Below are 16848 nucleotides of genomic sequence, written 5' to 3'. Positions count from 1 at the left end.
TCTTCTGAGAGCACCTGATCCACAGCAAAATGCAGGAGGGGATGCCACACAGTGGCCAGACAGGACCATGGGAGTTCTTTGATAATTTTTTGTTCCTCCAAGCAGTGCCTACTACACCAAATAGAATACATTTTGTAAGTCATGCCCTTGTAATCGGTGCTTAATTCAGAGTTTGAGACAACAACAGGGTTTGGAGGGGTAGTAAGAGGGAGACCCATCCCAGGGATTTGGGGCACGAAGTGGTGGGGATAATGGGCAGAGAACCTTCTGGCTTGGCAGGGGAAGCTCCAGGAATGGTTCCTCTTTGATGGCGTAGCTTTCAGCAGTCCTGGCTTTCCCATTCTCAAACCCTCTCCTGCAACCCTCCTTCCTAAGCCAGATTCCCCGACTGGGTGGGACACATCACGTATGACGGGGTCATAGCATAGTGGCAGAGCACCTGCTTTGCATGCAGAAGGTCCCGGGTTCAATCCCCAGCATCTCCAGGTAGGGCTAAGAAAGACTCCTCCCTCAAACCCTGGAGAGCCGCTGCAGCTCAGTGTCGACAATACTGGACTAGATGGTTGTTGTTCAGTCGTGTCCGACTCTTCGTGACCCCATGGACCATAGCACGCCAGGCCTTCCTGTCCTGCGCTCTCTCCCGGAGGGTGCTCAAGTTCATATTCATTGCATCCGTGATGCTATCTAGCCATCTCATCCTCTGCCGTCCCCTTCTCCTTTTGCCTTCAGTCTTTCCCAGCATCAGGGTCTTTTCCAGGGAGTTTTCTCTTCGCATTAGGTGGCCAAAATATTGGAGCTTCAGTATCTGTCCTTCCAATGAGCACTCAGGGTTGATTTCCTTTAGGATGGACTGATTTGACCTCCTTGCAGTCCAGGGGACTCGTAAGAGTCTTCTCCAGCACCACAGTTCAAAAGCATCAATTCTTCGGCGCTCAGCCTTCCTTATAGTCCAGCTCTCACAGCCATACATTACTACTGGGAAAACCATAGCTTTGATTAGACGGACCTTTGTCGGCAAGGTGATGTCTCTGCTTCTTACTATGCTGTCTAGGTTGGCCATAGCTTTCCTCCCAAGGAGCAAGCGTCTTTTAATTTCATGGCTACAGTCACCGTCTGCGGTGATCTTGGAGCCCAAGAAAATAAAATCTGTCACTGCTTCCATTTCTTCCCCTTCTATATGCCAGGAAGTGATGGGGCCAGATGCCATGATCTTCGTTTTTTTAATGTTGAGTTTCAAACCAGCTTTTGCACTCTCCTCTTTCACCCTCAACAAGAGGCTCTTTAGATCCTCTTCGCTTTCTGCCATTAGGGTGGTATCGTCTGCATATCGGAGGTTATTGATAATTCTCCCAGCAATCTTAATTCCGACCTCTGATTCATCCAACCCGGCATTTCTCATGATGTACTCTGCATATAAGTTAAATAAGCAGGGTGACAATATGCAGCCTTGTTGTACTCCTTTCCCTATTTTGAACCAATCGGTTGTTCCATGTCTGGTTCTTACTGTTGCTTCTTGACCCTCGTACAGGTTTCTAAGGAGACAGGTAAGGTGCTCTGGTACTCCCATCACTTTAAGAATTTGCCACAGTTTGTTGTGATCCACACAATCAAAGGCTTTAGCGTAGTCAATGAAGCAGAAATAGACGTTTTTCTGGAATTCTCTTGCTTTCTCCATGATCCAGCGAATGTTGGCGATTTGATCTCTAGTTCCTCTGCCTCTTCGAAACCCAGCTTGTACTTCCGGTAGTTCTCGGTTCGCATACTGCTGAAGCCTAGCTTGTAGGATTTTGAGCATCACCTTGCTGGCATGTGAAATGAGCGCAATTGTGCGGTAGTTTGAACACTCTTTGGCGTTGCCCTTCTTTGGAATTGGAATGTAAACTGACCTTTTCCAGTCTTGTGGCCACTGTTGAGTGTTCCAGATTTGTTGGCATATTGAATGCAGCACTTTAACAGCATCATCTTTTAGGATTTTAAATAGCTCGGCTGGAATACTGTCATCTCCGCTAGCTTTGTTGTTACTAATGCTTCCTAAGGCCCACTTGACTTCACTCTCGAGGATGTCCGGCTCAAGTTCAGTGACCGCACTATCATGGCTATCAGGGACATTCAGATCTTTCCTGTATAGTTCTTCTGTGTATTCTTGCCACCTCTTCTTAATCTCATCTGCTTCTGTTAGGTCCCTGCCTTCTTTGTCCTTTATCATGCCCGTCTTTGCACAAAACGTTCCTTTGAGATCTCCAATTTTCTTGAAGAGATCTCTAGTCTTTCCCATTCTGTTGTTTTCCTCGATTTCTTTGCATTGTTCATTTAAGAAGGCCTTCTTGTCTCTCCTTGCTATTCTCTGGAACTCTGCGTTCAGTTGGGTATATCTTCCCCTTTCTCCCTTGCTTTTCGCTTCCCTTCTTTCCTCAGCTACTTGTAAAGCCTCATCAGACAGCCACTTTGCTTTCTTGCATTTCTTTTTCTTTGGGATGGATTTATTTGCTGCCTCCTGAACAATGTTACCGACCTCCGTCCATAGTTCCTCAGGCACTCTGTCTATCAGGTCTAATCCCTGAAATCTATTCCTCACCTCCACTGTATATTCATCAGGGATATGATTTAGGTCATACCTGAACGGTTTAGTGGTTTTCCCGACGTTCTTCAATTTAAGCCGAAATTTTGCAAGAAGCAGCTCATGATCTGAGCCACAGTCAGCTCCAGGTCTTGTTTTTACTGACTGTATGGAGCTTCTCCATCTTTGGCTGCAAAGGACATAATCAATCTGATTTCGATATTGACCATCTGGTGACGTCCATGTGTAGAGTCGCCTCTTGTGCTGTTGGAAAAGAGTGTTTGCTATGATCAGCGTGTTCTCTTGGCAAAACTCTATTAGCTTTTGTCCTGCTTCATTTTGTACACCAAGGCCATGCCTGCCTGTTATCCCGGTGATTTCTTGACTTCCTACTTTAGCATTCCAATCCCCTATGATGAAGAGGACATCTTTTTTTGGTGTTAGATCTAGAAGATGTTGTAGGTCTTCATAGAACCGATCAACCTCAGCTTCTTCGGCCTCAGTGGTTGGGGCATAGACTTGAATTACTGTGATGTTGAATGGTTTGCCTTGGATTCGTACTGAGATCATTCTATCATTTTTAAGATTGTACCCCAGTACTGCTTTTCCCACCCTTTTGTTGACTATGAGTGCTACTCCATTTCTTCTAAGGGATTCTTGCCCACAATAGTAGATATGATGGTCACCTGAATTAAATTCGCCCATGCCTGTCCATTTTAGTTCGCTGATTCCCAAGATGTCGATGTTCAATCTTGCCATCTCATGTTTGACCACCTCCGGCTTACCTTGATTCATTGATCTGACATTCCAGGTTCCTAAACAATATTGTTCTTTACAGCATCGGATTTTCTTTTCACCACCAGACACATCCACAGCTGAGTGTCCTTTCAGGTTTGGCCCAGCCGCTTCACTCTTTCTGGCGCTACTTGGAAATACCCTCTGCTCTTCCCCAGTAGCATACTGGACACCTTCAGACCTGAGGGGCTCATTTTCCGGCGTCATCTCTTTTAGCCTTGTGATACGTTCCATGGGGTTTTCTTGGCAAGAATACTGGAGTGGGTTGCCATTTCCTTCTCCAGTGGACCACATTTTGTCAGAACTCTCTGCCATGACCTGTCCGTCTTGGGTGGCCCTGCACGGCATAGCTTATGGCTTCACTGAGTTACGCAAGCCCCTTCGCCACAACAAGGCAGTGATCCATGAAGGGGGAGTAGATGGACCAAGGGTCTAACTCGGTATAAGGCAGCTTCCTCTGTTCCCAGTATAACCTTCAATAATAAACTCTGCGTCTTCATTGTGCATTCCTTACTTATCTCATGGAGAAATGTTCCACTTGACTGGGAATATTTTGAGAAGAAACATTTTCTTCGGCGATTGCCCTGGTGCTGTCTTTAATTAAAGTGAATACCTCACTCTTCACAGAGCTCAGACAGGCTTGTGCAAGGCTAGCTCCAGTTTTTTCAGGGCCTTGGGAAGATACCCTCAGTTCCCTCACACACACCCTCTGGTGAGGCTCACCCGACCCCCAAATCTTGGCTCTGTCTGCTCACTCGTCCAGTGAGTTTGAGGGCAGGCAGTGGCAAGGAGGAGGAACAACCCTTACCACCAACCTGAGCCATTAGTAGAGTTTGCTGCTCCTTGCCACCTTTGTTGCTTGTCCGCCTGATTGGGTCAGTGGGCAAGCAAATGGTGACACAGTGGGAAAGAGCCCATGGCTGCTGACGGGGCCTTAGCAGCTGCCTGAGGATGCCGACCTGTGCGAAGTTGAGTTTGAAAATATGTGGATAATGTCTAGGAAACTCAGTGGCTGGAGCACAATTGAGCAAGACTTTCCATGATCAGGAGCTAACATAAGCAGAGCCCTGCTGGATCAGACCAAGGGTCCATCTAGTCCAGCATTCTGTTCATACAGTGGCCAACCAGCTGCCCACAGGAAGCCCACAAGCGGGACATGAGTGCAACAGCACTCTTCCGCCCATGTTCCCCAGCAACTGGATTACATAGACATACTGTCTCTCATACTGGAGGTAGCATATAGCCATCAGGACTAGTGGCCATGGATAGCCTTCTTCTTCAGGAATTTGTCTAAACCCCCTTGTTGTTGTTGTTGTTCAGTCGTTAAGTCGTGTCCAACTCTTCGTGACCCCATGGACCATAGCATGCCAGGCCTTCCTGTCCTCCGCTCTCTCCTGGAGTGTAAACCCCCTTAAAGCCATCCAAATGGGTAGCCATCACGACGTCACATCTTGCGGTAGCGAATTCCATAGTTTTAACTATGCGCACCGTGAAGAAGCGCTGCCTTTGGAGCAGGAGTTGGAGCTTTAGGCGTCTGTATAGCTCTGCGCATATCCAGATTTCTAGCAAAAGTGAAATGTATGTACAAATTAGATTAACTTAGTCACTTAACTGGGCTGCCAGATTTGCTGCATCCTGCTGCAGAATGGGGGAGAGCCGCGGCAGCCGCAACGCTGATTCCTGTGTTGCTTCCTTCTCTCCCAAGCAGCAGCCTACACATCCGGTCTACAACATCTCCCCTGACAAAGTGGTGAGAGCAGTGATGCACTTCCTGACGAAGCCTGTTCCCAGTGCCAAGGAAGAGACGGCTGCTAACTGAGAGGGGCCGCCGCCGCCGCCCTCCGTAGACGCTGTGCAGTGCCATTGCCCTGCCGTTCCGCAAATGGCTCTGCGAGTCATCTTGGCCGTCGTTGGGCCCAGCTGCAGAGCTAACTTCTGGGTTTTTTTCAGCCTGGGCTCAACGTCTTGTGTGTGTCTTTCGAGAGAGCTCTGCTAGCCATATCAAAAACGTCTCAGTTTTCAGTACCTAGTAGGAGGCCGGTTGCATTGGTGGCATGCGGTTTGACGTGCTGGCTGCTCGCCTTCCGAGCAAGAGCAGTCTGGGTTCTGAAGCAATGCAGCATGTGAATATCTTTAGCGTTTGGCAGACCAGCTCTGTTTTTTCATTTGCACTATGCTAAGCATCTGAGCAGGGCGGCTTCCTAATGGGCTGCATACTGGCTTGGCCAGCGGGGGTGCCCTGATCCCTTCCCCTTACAGGCAATATCCGTTCTGAGTAGTACTCGCGAGGAGATGGGACCCACAGCTCATACGATGAAGCATGTTCAGAATCAGCGTGTCAGAAGAGACAAGCTGGGTGGAGAATTGTGTGCACATCCAGCTGCTGGAGCACATGACGGGGTGTGGCCTTGAACAGCCCCCACCCCAGTGCAAAGCTCTTTCCATTATGTAAAGTGGTGTCAGAAGGTCTCTTTCAGCACTGAGCAAAAAAGGGGCAGGCACCAAGACATGTCTCAAAACTCTCTTGCAATTTGGTACCAGCTTGACCAGGGCAGAACTGACAATGTAATGTTGTTTGTGCATTTTATTAAAAATTATACTAATTCCTTTCTAATGCCCTGTCTGGTTGTGACTGTTCATAAAAAAAAACTGTTCAATCCAAATGTGTTTACAGTTTTAATTCATCAGGCTGCCAGGGAGGCCCTTTGATGCTAGTCTACACATTGAGAGGAAAGGAAAGGTTCCTCCTGTGCAAGCACCAGGTCATTACTGACCCCTAGAGGGACGCCTGCTTACGCTGGCATTTTCATGGCAGACTATAGCGGGGTGGTTTGCCATTGCCTTCCCCAGTTGTGACTACCTTTCCTCCCAGCAAGCTGGGTACTCATTTTACTGACCTCAGAAGGATGGAGGGCTGAGTCGACTTGAGCCGGCTACCCGAGACCTGCCTTCCGCTGGGATCGAACTCAGGTCATGGGGAGAGTTTCGGTTGCAATACTGCCGCTTACCACTCTGTGCCACACGAGGCTCTTACACATTGAGAACAATCACATTTTTGAGTGGCTTCTTGTGATGGTACAATTTTGCAATGCTGGTAGGAGCCTACAATATTGAATGCTCCACTGATGCAAAAACAAAACTCATCACCACCACCCGGGACCATAGAATAGTAGAGTTGGAAAGGGCCTATAAGACAATCGAGTCCAACGCCCTGCTTAATGCAGGAATCTAAGTCAAAGCATCCCTGACAGATGGCTGTCCAGACAATGTGAGGGAGCATCCCGTCATATGCGCCCTTATACCTGCATTCAGAATGGTGCTGTCAAAGTAGGCTGTGCTGTATGCTTTTTCCACACGTGTACATTGGCTCCTTTTTCGCTTTTTGGTAACAAGAGTTCCAGAAGGTTAGAACTTGTTCTATAACAGGAGGTTCCCCCAGGTTACTTCCAGGGATTGTTTTGGTGCTGTACATGGACAGCAGTTCCAGCACTGGGTGAGAGGATTTTGGCTATTGATCGATATGCTAACCTTACATTACTTCCTGGAGGTCTGCTTAAGAGCACCTGCTTCTGAAGCAAGGGTGCAACACCTCACACCTAGGGGGCAAATCCAGCCCCCTTGGGAGCCAGATCTGGCCCTCTGGGTTCCAGTCAGCCACGTGGCCTATTCCCGGGGGTTTCCCACCTTTTGTGTAGCTTTTCCTCCAGTTCTAAAAGGTTGAAATGCCTCTCCTAAGGCTTAGTTACTGTCAGTAAGAGCTTTAAGCTAAAATAGGCTGGGGGTGGGATTTTTTTTTAATTTTGGCCCTGGCCCTTTTACCTTTGTCCCCACCCACCACTGGAATGTGGCCCCCAAGAGCTTCGCTGAAATTAAATTTGGCCCTGAGGCTGAAAGAGGTTCATCACCCCTGGTCTGAAGACATATAAGAGTTCTGCTGAAGCTCAGCAGGCCTCACCCTGAGCACTGCCTAGAAGCTATATGAATGTGGAACTCTTTGGAGGAAGAATGAGGTACAACTGTGAATAGTATTCTCCTACAGCAAGCAACACAGAGGAATGTACAACCTCTAAAGCAACCACCGTCAGTATGAGTAGCGTTAGGGTGCAATGCTATGGTCCCTCGGAGTGCATCCTAAGGGCCATAGGATTTTTCAGCTCTCCCTCTCCTAGGGTGGGGAGAGAGGTCTGCGCTCAGAGAGGGAGATCTGACGTTGCAAGCCTCCTTCCTGCAGATGTAGAAAGGTCCGTGGCTGGTGCTTCTCTGATGTTGGAACTCCGATGTCGCAGAGGGCAAAAAGGAGGCTGTGGACCCATAGGAACCAAAACCCTCCCATTCCCCAGACACACAACCCGGAACAGGGCAAAAACTATGCCTGAACCTGAGGTAGTTTATTTCCTTCCCATTGAGAGCAATGGGAGGGGAAAGGTTTTTTTTAATTAAAACAAATTAAGGGCAAAAAACAGGGGCAAGGAAGTCACACCCCTGCCTTTCCATCATGAACCAATGGGCCACAAGAAATGGTGGTTTCTCCCCCTCCCACCTCTCCACAGGAATTCTTTTTCAGCCCCAATTCCTTGTGGCCGAGTATAACTTCAAGCAGCTTAGAAGAAAAATGTACCACACTTCAATTACTGATTGGAAGTTTAGATCCTAGCTCAAATTCCCAGGAGCTGGCAAAGCTGTAAGTAGGATTTCATTCAAATACAGGATGGTGGGGTGGGAGGGAATTCCAGAATTTGTTATTGGGTACAGAATGCAACACCTTGAGAATCTCAGCTTTAAAAAATAAAATTCTAGCTTTTTTGGCTGCAAGGCTAGGTTTGAAAATGGCTGGGTAATGCTTGGTGAAACCAAGGTCAGGGGGAGACTGGAAGAATTTCCGGGTATCAGGAATGGGTGGGTCTGAAATTTTAATGCCATGCATAATCCCATGAGACTAGTGCACATTTTCTTGATTCATATAACTGATACAAAGTGCAGAATTCAACTTTTTGGTCGCAGAATTTGGGTTTCCCCAATGCAGAACTCTTACCTGCCTGTAAGCAGGTAACACAGTTTACAATCCTGTTTTCATCTCCTCTGCCGGAAGCGATCATGGCTGCCTCAGTAAACCTTATGAACTTTTAACCTCCACAACCTGATGGGGAGAGACTTGGCAAGTAGTTTCCATGTAGCCAGGACCAACTAGGCTGCTATGTGGGCAAGTCTTTGAATAGCAATACAACCTCCTATGCAACAGTGGAAAGGCTGTTTGGCAGGTGGGGGTGTGAGCAGCAGCATCTTGCTACTTGGAGAAGCAATTTGTAAGGAGGTGCTTATGCATGTGTAGCAAAAGCATGCCATGTATGAAAGCCATTAACAGCAACTACTGAGCAGCGCTGCCCTCCACGGTAAAACAGCACAAGAAGTTTTAATCATTAGAAGCCTATAGAATTTGAGGAAAGGGGGCTGATGATAAAGTAGGTGACATCTGAGCAGCCATGCAGGTAGTTAAAATCCAGATTCTTCTTGGAAGCAGGAACCCTTGGAGTACTGAACCACAGATGTGTCAGGGCCAAACCAGCCATTACTTTCAATGCATGTCTAGCAGCTATGTCTCTCTTCATTTTTACTCTAGACACAGGGGACCCAGTCTGGACTGGACCCCTAGTGCAGGGGTAGGGGGCTTTTAAGATCTGGATCAGGCCCCCTGAAACTACTTTAGAGGGAAAAAATGAGACTACAACATACAGTCATGTGAAAAAGAAAGTACACCCTCTTTGAATTCTATGGTTTTACGTATCAGGACATAATCAAAATCATCTGGTCCTTGTTGTTCAGGCGTTAAGTCGTGTCCGACTCTTCGTGACCCCATGGACCATAGCACGCCAGGCCTTCCTGTCCAGCGCTCTCTCCCGGAGTGTGCTCAAGTTCATATTCATTGCATTGGTGATGCTATCTAGCCATCTCATCCTCTGCCGTCCCCTTCTCCTTTTGCCTTCAGTCTTTCCCAGCATCAGGGTCTTTTCCAGAGAGTTTTCTCTTCGCATTAGGTGGCCAAAATATTGGAGCTTCAGCTTCATTATCTGTCCTTCCAATGAGCACTCAGGGTTGATTTCCTTTAGGATGGACTGATTTGACCTCCTTGCAGTCCAGGGGACTCGTAAGAGTCTTCTCCAGCACCGCAGTTCGAACGCATCGATTCTTCAGCGCTCGGCATTCCTTATAGTCCAGCTCTCACAGCCATACATGACTACTGGGAAAACCATAGCTTTGATAATATGAACCTTGGTCGGCAAGGTGATGTCCTTGCTTCTGACTACGCTGTCTAGGTTTGCCATAGCTTTCCTCCCAAGGAGCAAGCGTCTTTTAATTTCATGGCTACAGTTACTGTCTGCGGTGATCTTGGAGCCGAAGAAAATAAAGTCTGCTTCCATTTCTTCCCCTTCTATATGCCAGGAAGTGATGGGGCCAGATGCCATGATCTTCGTTTTTTTAATGTCGAGTTTCAAACCAGCTTTTGCACTCTCCACTTTCACCCTCAACAAGAGGCTCTTTAGATCCTCTTTGCTTTCTGCCATTAGGGTGGTATCGTCTGCGTATCTGAGGTTGTTGATAATTCTCCCGGCAATCTTAATTCCGACCTGTGATTCATCCAACCCGGCGTTTCTCATGATGTACTCTGCATATAAGTTAAATAAGCAGGGCGACAATATGCAGCCTTGTCGTACTCCTTTCCCAATTTTGAACCAATCGGTTGTTCCATGTCCGGTTCTTGCTGTTGCTTCTTGACCCTCATACAGGCTTCTCAGGAGACAGGTAAGGTGGTCTGGTATTCCCATCTCTTGAAGAATTTGCCACAGTTTGTTGTGATCCACACAATCAAAGGCTTTAGCGTAGTCAATAAAGCAAAAATAGACGTTTTTCTGGAATTCTCTTGCTTTCTCCATGATCCAGCGAATGTTGGCAATTTGATCTCTAGTTCCTCTGCCTCTTCGAAACCCAGCTTGTACTTCCGGTAGTTCTTGGCTCACGTACTGCTGAAGCCTAGCTTGTAGGATTTTGAGCATAACCTTGCTGGCATGTGAAATGAGCGCAATTGTACGGTAGTTTGAACATTCTTTGGCGTTGCCCTTCTTTGGAATTGGAATTAGGTCAATACAACCTCAGATGAACAACATCACATGACATATTACACCTTGTCATTATTTATTTTACAGAAATAAAGCCAAAATGGACAAGCCATGTGTGAAAAACTAAGTACACCTTATGATTCAATAGCTTGTAGAACCCACCTTTAGCAGCAATAACTTGAAGTAATTGTTTTCTGTATGACTTTATCAGTCTCTCACATCGTTGTGGAGGAATTTTGGCCCACTGTTCTTTACAACATTGCTTCAGTTCATTGAGGTTTGCAGGCATTTGTTTATGCACAGCTCTCTTAAGGTCCCGCTACAGCATTTCAATTGGGTTGAGGTCTGGACTTTGACTGGGCCATTGCAACACCTTGATTATTTTCTTTTTCAGTCATTCTGTTGTAGATTTGCTGGTGTGCTTGGGATCATTGTCCTGTTGCATGACCCAATTTCAGCCAAGCTTTAGCTGTCGGACAGATGGCCTCACATTTGACTCTAGAATACTCTGGTATACAGCGGAGGTCATGGTTGACTCAATGACTGCAAGGTGCCCAGGTCCTGTGGCTGCAAAACAAGCCCAAATCATCACCCCTCCACCTCCGTGCTTGACAGTTGGTATGAGATGTTTGCACTGATATGCTGTGTTTGGTTTTTGCCAAACATGGCACTGTGCATTATGGCCAAACATCTCCACTTTGGTCTCGTGTGTCCAAAGGACATTGTTCCACAAGTCTTGTGATTTGTTTAGATGCAGCTTTGCAAACCTAAGCCATGCTGCCATGTTATTTTTAGAGAGAAGAGGCTTTGTCCTGGCAACCCTTCCAAACAAACCATACTTGTTCAGTCTTTTTCTAATTGTGCTGTCATGAATTTTAACATTTAACATGCTAACTGAGGCCTGTAGAGTCTGAGATGTAACTCTTGGATGTTTTGCAATTTCTCTGAGCATTGCACGGTCTGCCCATGGGGTGAATTTGCTGGGACATCCACTCCTGGGAAAATTGGCAGCTGTCTTGAATGTTTTCCACTTGTGAATAATCTTCCTCACTGTAGGATGATGGACTTTAAATTGTTCGGAAATGGCCTTATAACCCTACCCAGATTGATGGGCAGCAACAATTGCTTCTCTAAGATCATCGCTGATGCCTTTACTCTTTGGCATTGTGTTAACATACATCTGAATGCTCGAGACCAGCAAACTCCTGCGACTTCAGCTTTTATAGAGGTGGTCACACTTGCTGATGATCAATTAATCAAGGGCATTCGATTAGCAGCACCTGGCTGCTACTTGGCCTCTTCATACCTATGGAAGCAGTAAGGGTGTACTTAGTTTTTCACACACGGCTTCTCCATTTTGGCTTTACTTCTGTAAAATAAATAATGACACGGTGTAATATGGCATGTGCTGTTGTTCATCTGAGGTTGTATTTACCTAATTTTAAGACCTGCGAAGGACCAGATGATTTTTATTATGCCCTGATACGTAAAACCATAGAACTCAAAGAGGGTGTACTTTCTTTTTCACATGACTGTAGCTGCTACATACACATTTGAAGTAATGGCTGGTTTGGCCCCCAAAAGGCCAAATCACCAAAAGGCTGCTGTTAAATAGGAGTGGGGAAAACGTCTGTCAAGGCCTGCCTTCCCTTAGGAGTGATCTATTGGGGCTTACATGCTGGGGGGGGGGGGGGCGGACTGAAGTCAGCTGAGGGTAGAACTACCATGTTCTTTTTTGACCTTTCACAGCATGCTGCTGGGAGAACTCTTGCCAGGAGCCTGAACTCTCTTGCAGAGGGTTTTTGAAATTAGGTTGAAGGGTGTAGGTTGCCCACCCTTGCTGTAAAATGTCTTGTTTATACAGTTATCTCCTAAAAGTGTGACAAGAGTTTATTTCTTGAACTTGTTTTAGTTTCAGCTGAGTTCTGTCTGCAACTGGGTAAGCAGTTTCAAGGCTGAAAAGGGTAACGGGATTGCCATTTTGGAATGGATATTCCTAAAAGGAGTAGGTAGAGCCCTTATAGGCTGAGCTGCACTAAGGCTGATCTATATATTCACCAAAATCATATACTAACAGTCCTCGCTGACTGCCTTTTAAAAAATGTTTCCCACATTAAAACACACACACACACACACGGCTAATTTTTTCCTGATGGTAGGGGTTTTGTTTTGCATGCAGAGCCCTTGTATCATATGAGGAACATTTAAAATGTAATTGGATGACATGCAGTTTGACATGGTAAAGTCTCTGGATAGCTTTACCATGTGAATTTTGCTCTTGGTAAGTCTAACCTAGAGTTTGGCATTGGAAACCAGGCTAGCCTTCTGAGAGCCTTCAGCTCCGTGCTGTTTTTAAAAGTTCTTGAGTAGTTTAAAAGCCGAGAGAGATTTACATACAGAAGACATCCTTGCTGTGTGTAGTTGAGATTAGTGCTGTGCTGTACAGCTGTCCTGACTCTTAAAACAGAAGGCAGATTTCCATCTGCCAGTGAACACGGCTGTGAGAGGAAGTGCTTCCTGCATCCCTCTTCCTGCACATGATTGTTTTAAGGGGTGCCCCACCCCACCCTCCTGCACTCCATTACAGCTGTGCTGAAGCAAGGTCCTTCGCCCTCCGCTTTCCAACAGTTGAGAAACGGCTAGTGCCGGTTCTGCGGTTTTAGAGCTGCACCAACAAACCAAACCCTGCATCTTCTCACAAAGCTTGTGTTATGTCCAGAAATTGAGCAAAATCCTGGAGATGCCACCTCCTTCCTGTGCATGCATGTGAGGCTGTGGCAGAGAGTTCTGCAATCCTAAAGAAGGAAACTTTGTAGAGAAGGCCAGGGCCAGGAACTGCTGCAATCTTTAACTGGGCTGGCCCAACACATTTTGCTGCTTGAGGTGAAGGGCAAGATGGCACCCCCCCCCCACCCCCATACAGAACCTGAGAGGATGGGCAGTTGACTCTTTAAGGTTCAACATTGCTCTCCTGTTACCATTCTCCACCCCAGGCTAGCTTAGGGGCTCAGGGAAGGCCCCAGTGGCCAACACAACTCTCCCCTCCAACACCTCACTGCTGTTCCCTTCCCTCACCGTCCCCCACAGCATCGGTTGCCTCACTTAATAGTAGGATCAGCCCTGTCAACATTAAAATTAGGAACCCATGTAATTTCCTGTTACATACATAAGATGTAGCAACAGTTCGTTTAGCTATCTGCTTTAACCTTCTGTCATCACCTTGCTATAATAGTAGTATGTCTGTTCCCACAGTCTAAGATAACCACTGCAACCTGTGGCATTCCTAAATAAGGACCATAACCAGCACAAGGTAAGGCTGCGACTAGAAACAATGGAAGACAGGGATCCTTTACCTTTCATAGCTGAATAATATTTTTTACCCCTGCATGACAAGTTGCAGCTGCCAAAATTCCTTCTTCTACACAACCTCTAGAACTTTTCTACCTGGTCACGCTAGTAAATATATGTAGAGCTCTGAGCTGCTTAGCTAGACACCTCTCAGTGGCAATGGGGTACTTACTCTATGTCAGCCTTGCCCAACCTATGTGCAGAAGTAGCCCTGCTGACTGGGGATGGTGAGAGTTGTAGTTCAACATATCTGGAAGCCAGGTTAGGGAAGGCTGCTCTGTGCCACCCCATAGTATCTATCACACGATCCTTATACACATCCACTTGTTGACTTTCTCGACTCCCAGCTTGGGCTGAAGTATGCTCACCAACAAGTTGGTTGCACCATCTTTGAACAGAAACTGCCCATCGTTGCAACATCCCTGATGTGGATGGACCAATGGAGCACTTTGGATTCTCCACAGAACCAAAAATTCTACGGCAAGAGCTTTGTGCCCATGAGGATACTTGCCATGAGCACAAATGAAGAAAAGATAATCAAGAGGACCGTCTATGGGGCAGGCATTGCAGATCTACTCTTTGAACTAGACTAGGCACTGATTAGGACCAATCATCACCGGGAGTCTATTGCAAGAGTGGGCAGAAAGTAAAGCCATGGTCCAATGGTTAATTTCTAGTGGGCTGCCTATTAGTGTTTGGTCTGTTGCAGCAAGGCATGTAAGATGTTACGCAACAATACATGCTCAGGTTCACTGAAGTCAGGTTTTAGAAAAAGCTTCTAGGTATGCAGGCTTGCTTTGTAAATTTAACACATATCAGTGGTCAACAGGGATTTTCTAGTCCTGAGGTAAGGCAACTTTGGTCTCCCATGCAAGACTGAAGTTGGCTTACCTTGGATCCAATAATGTATAGGGGCACATATTCTGGATCAGGTAATGGGGCTCAAGTTGCTTTTTTACTACCCACATCATGTTGGATCTGACCAACAGTGGGATGATAGAGTCTTCTGTAAATGCTTATAGGTGGAGATTTTGATTCTGATATTAGCAAATATCAGAGTGGGGAACATGTGGCCCTACAGATGTTGCTGCACTACAACTCCCATCATCCCTGAGCACTGGCCATGTTGGCTAGCCCTGATAGCAGTTGGAATCTAACATCTGGAGAGCCACAGGTTCTTCACCCGATGTAGAATTGGGGACAGAATAGTAGTAAAAATCCATTAGAGGGTGCAATGGTGTCATACAGCATAGAATATGAAAGTTAGTTTCACCCTTAGTTAAGCTTTATTTGTGAGCAAAACTTTCTCTCTTGGAACCCCCTTCCATCACTAGAAGATCTCTGGAGCACAATGCTTATTAGAATGTCAACAAGCATGAGAAGGCTCTTACCACACCTTCCAATTGCACCAAGGATGGACAGATGGGAATACATTCTGCCTCAAGAACAAAATAAAAGGCAGACACCCCACAAAGGAAGATAGCTAATATTATTCTATTGGTCTTAGAGTATCCTCTACTTTAGAAAGACAGTTCGGCAAACTTCACTTGGCTGCTCTTGTACGAGACTAACCCCCCGCCTTCTGGTGCACTACAAAAGGCTCAAGCTTTTAATTGTAGGAAGCATTAAGCAGAGGTCAGTTCTCTTACCGCTGCAACAGACATACCTACCACTTCTTCCCTTATATACCTACTAAAGCATAGCTGCTCTACACATTGGTTCCAGTAACACATCTGCAGCAACATGCCAATTAAGTGCAACTCTCTGGATCTCAAATAAATCTGAGCTTGGGCATCTCCTGTTCTGCCAAGTCTCAGAATCCAAGCACTAGAATGGGAGAAAGCTGTGATCCAGCTTGAGAAGGGCTAACCAATGGCTTTTCTAGCAGACACAGCGGTACAATTTGTGGCTCTGGCTTGGCACTGGCCCACATTAACTTGGCCTGACTTGGAGCCTGATCTGCAATGCACGTTCCTAGTGTTATAACTATAACTATAAATCCCCCCTTCACGTTTGTTTCTAAATCTAACAAAAGGGTTTTCATATTGGTGAGCTTTCAGCCATTCAGTGTTACCTATTCCATCATAGCATATTACTGGGCAGAGCCAACCTTTAGCCTACCTCAGAATATGAGAGGTATGGATAATGCTAGATTCCCCCTATCACAGCTTCCTTAGGCTCAGGGCTAGGTAAGGCATGGCTTATATATACAGGCCTATGCAGGGTTCTCCATCCATGGTATCTATAGAGGATGACAAAACAGTTCCTATTTGGATGCACATGGCAAAACCAAGTCCAAATCCATAAGCCATTAAAATCTCAGCAAGCCAAAGTTAATACTGCACCCCCTGCATACTTGAGAGCAGCTCCCTTCCAAGGCATCCAGCATCCCTCACTATTAGCATATGGAAGGGAAAGTAGCTCCTCTGAGTAACTACCCAGCTTCCAATGATTCAAACTAAGTCACAAAACAGCTGAAAGGCATATCTAAGACTCTTGAGCGATGTAACATTTTTCTTCCTAGACCATGGAGTTTTGGTCCCTTAGCAGCCAATCATCCATAGCTGAAAAACATGTATGACATGAACACAGACTCATCCAGGATCATTAGGATGCTTGATAGGCAGACACAAGGGATGGAATCCTGTGTCCAGCTGAGGAAACAGGGGTTTTTTTTATACACCATTGTGAAACTGCTCCTTATTCAGCAAAACTGGATTATTGTTTAGGTTCTTAAAGTACCTATTGCATTTTGTGAATGTTGAGAGCTGCTTTGAGGACTCCAGTCAAAACATGGGATACGTATCTATTAAATCAGGGATGAAGAACGTGTGGCCCTCCAGATGTTGTTGGACTGCAACTCCCAGCATCCCTCACCATTAGCTATGCTGGCAAGGTCTGATGGGAGTTGCAATCTGACAACATCTGGAAAGCCACACATTCCCCACCCCTGTACTAAATAAATAAATGTATAGCCATGTGATGAAAATCAAAACCACTTCCTCAAATATACATTACAGATTTAGCTTTTGTGTT

At 46.2% G+C, this 16848-nt stretch overlaps 1 protein-coding gene across 2 annotated transcripts in view; it reads left to right on the top strand.

Moving 5' to 3' along the window:
• Positions 1-16848, top strand: part of FNTB (farnesyltransferase, CAAX box, subunit beta) — a 46228-nt gene that overhangs the window by 22956 nt on the left and 6424 nt on the right. The window contains exon 12 of one of the 2 annotated variants that reach the window (XM_084804551.1): positions 5061-6013. The exons of the other annotated variant lie outside the window; for it this stretch is intronic. Within the exon in view, the coding sequence (XP_084660677.1) occupies positions 5061-5171 (111 nt within the window). The 3' untranslated portion in view covers positions 5172-6013. Of the gene's footprint in view, positions 1-5060; positions 6014-16848 lie in introns of those variants that run through there. 2 annotated transcript variants of the gene reach the window in all.

This window comes from Heloderma suspectum, chromosome 1, assembly GCF_057233095.1.
Source record: "Heloderma suspectum isolate Gila_16-S chromosome 1, 16-S_ref, whole genome shotgun sequence".
NCBI lineage: Eukaryota > Metazoa > Chordata > Lepidosauria > Squamata > Helodermatidae > Heloderma > Heloderma suspectum.
Note: the sequence above shows the minus strand (reverse complement) of the source record. Positions and strands in the feature narration are given on the sequence as shown.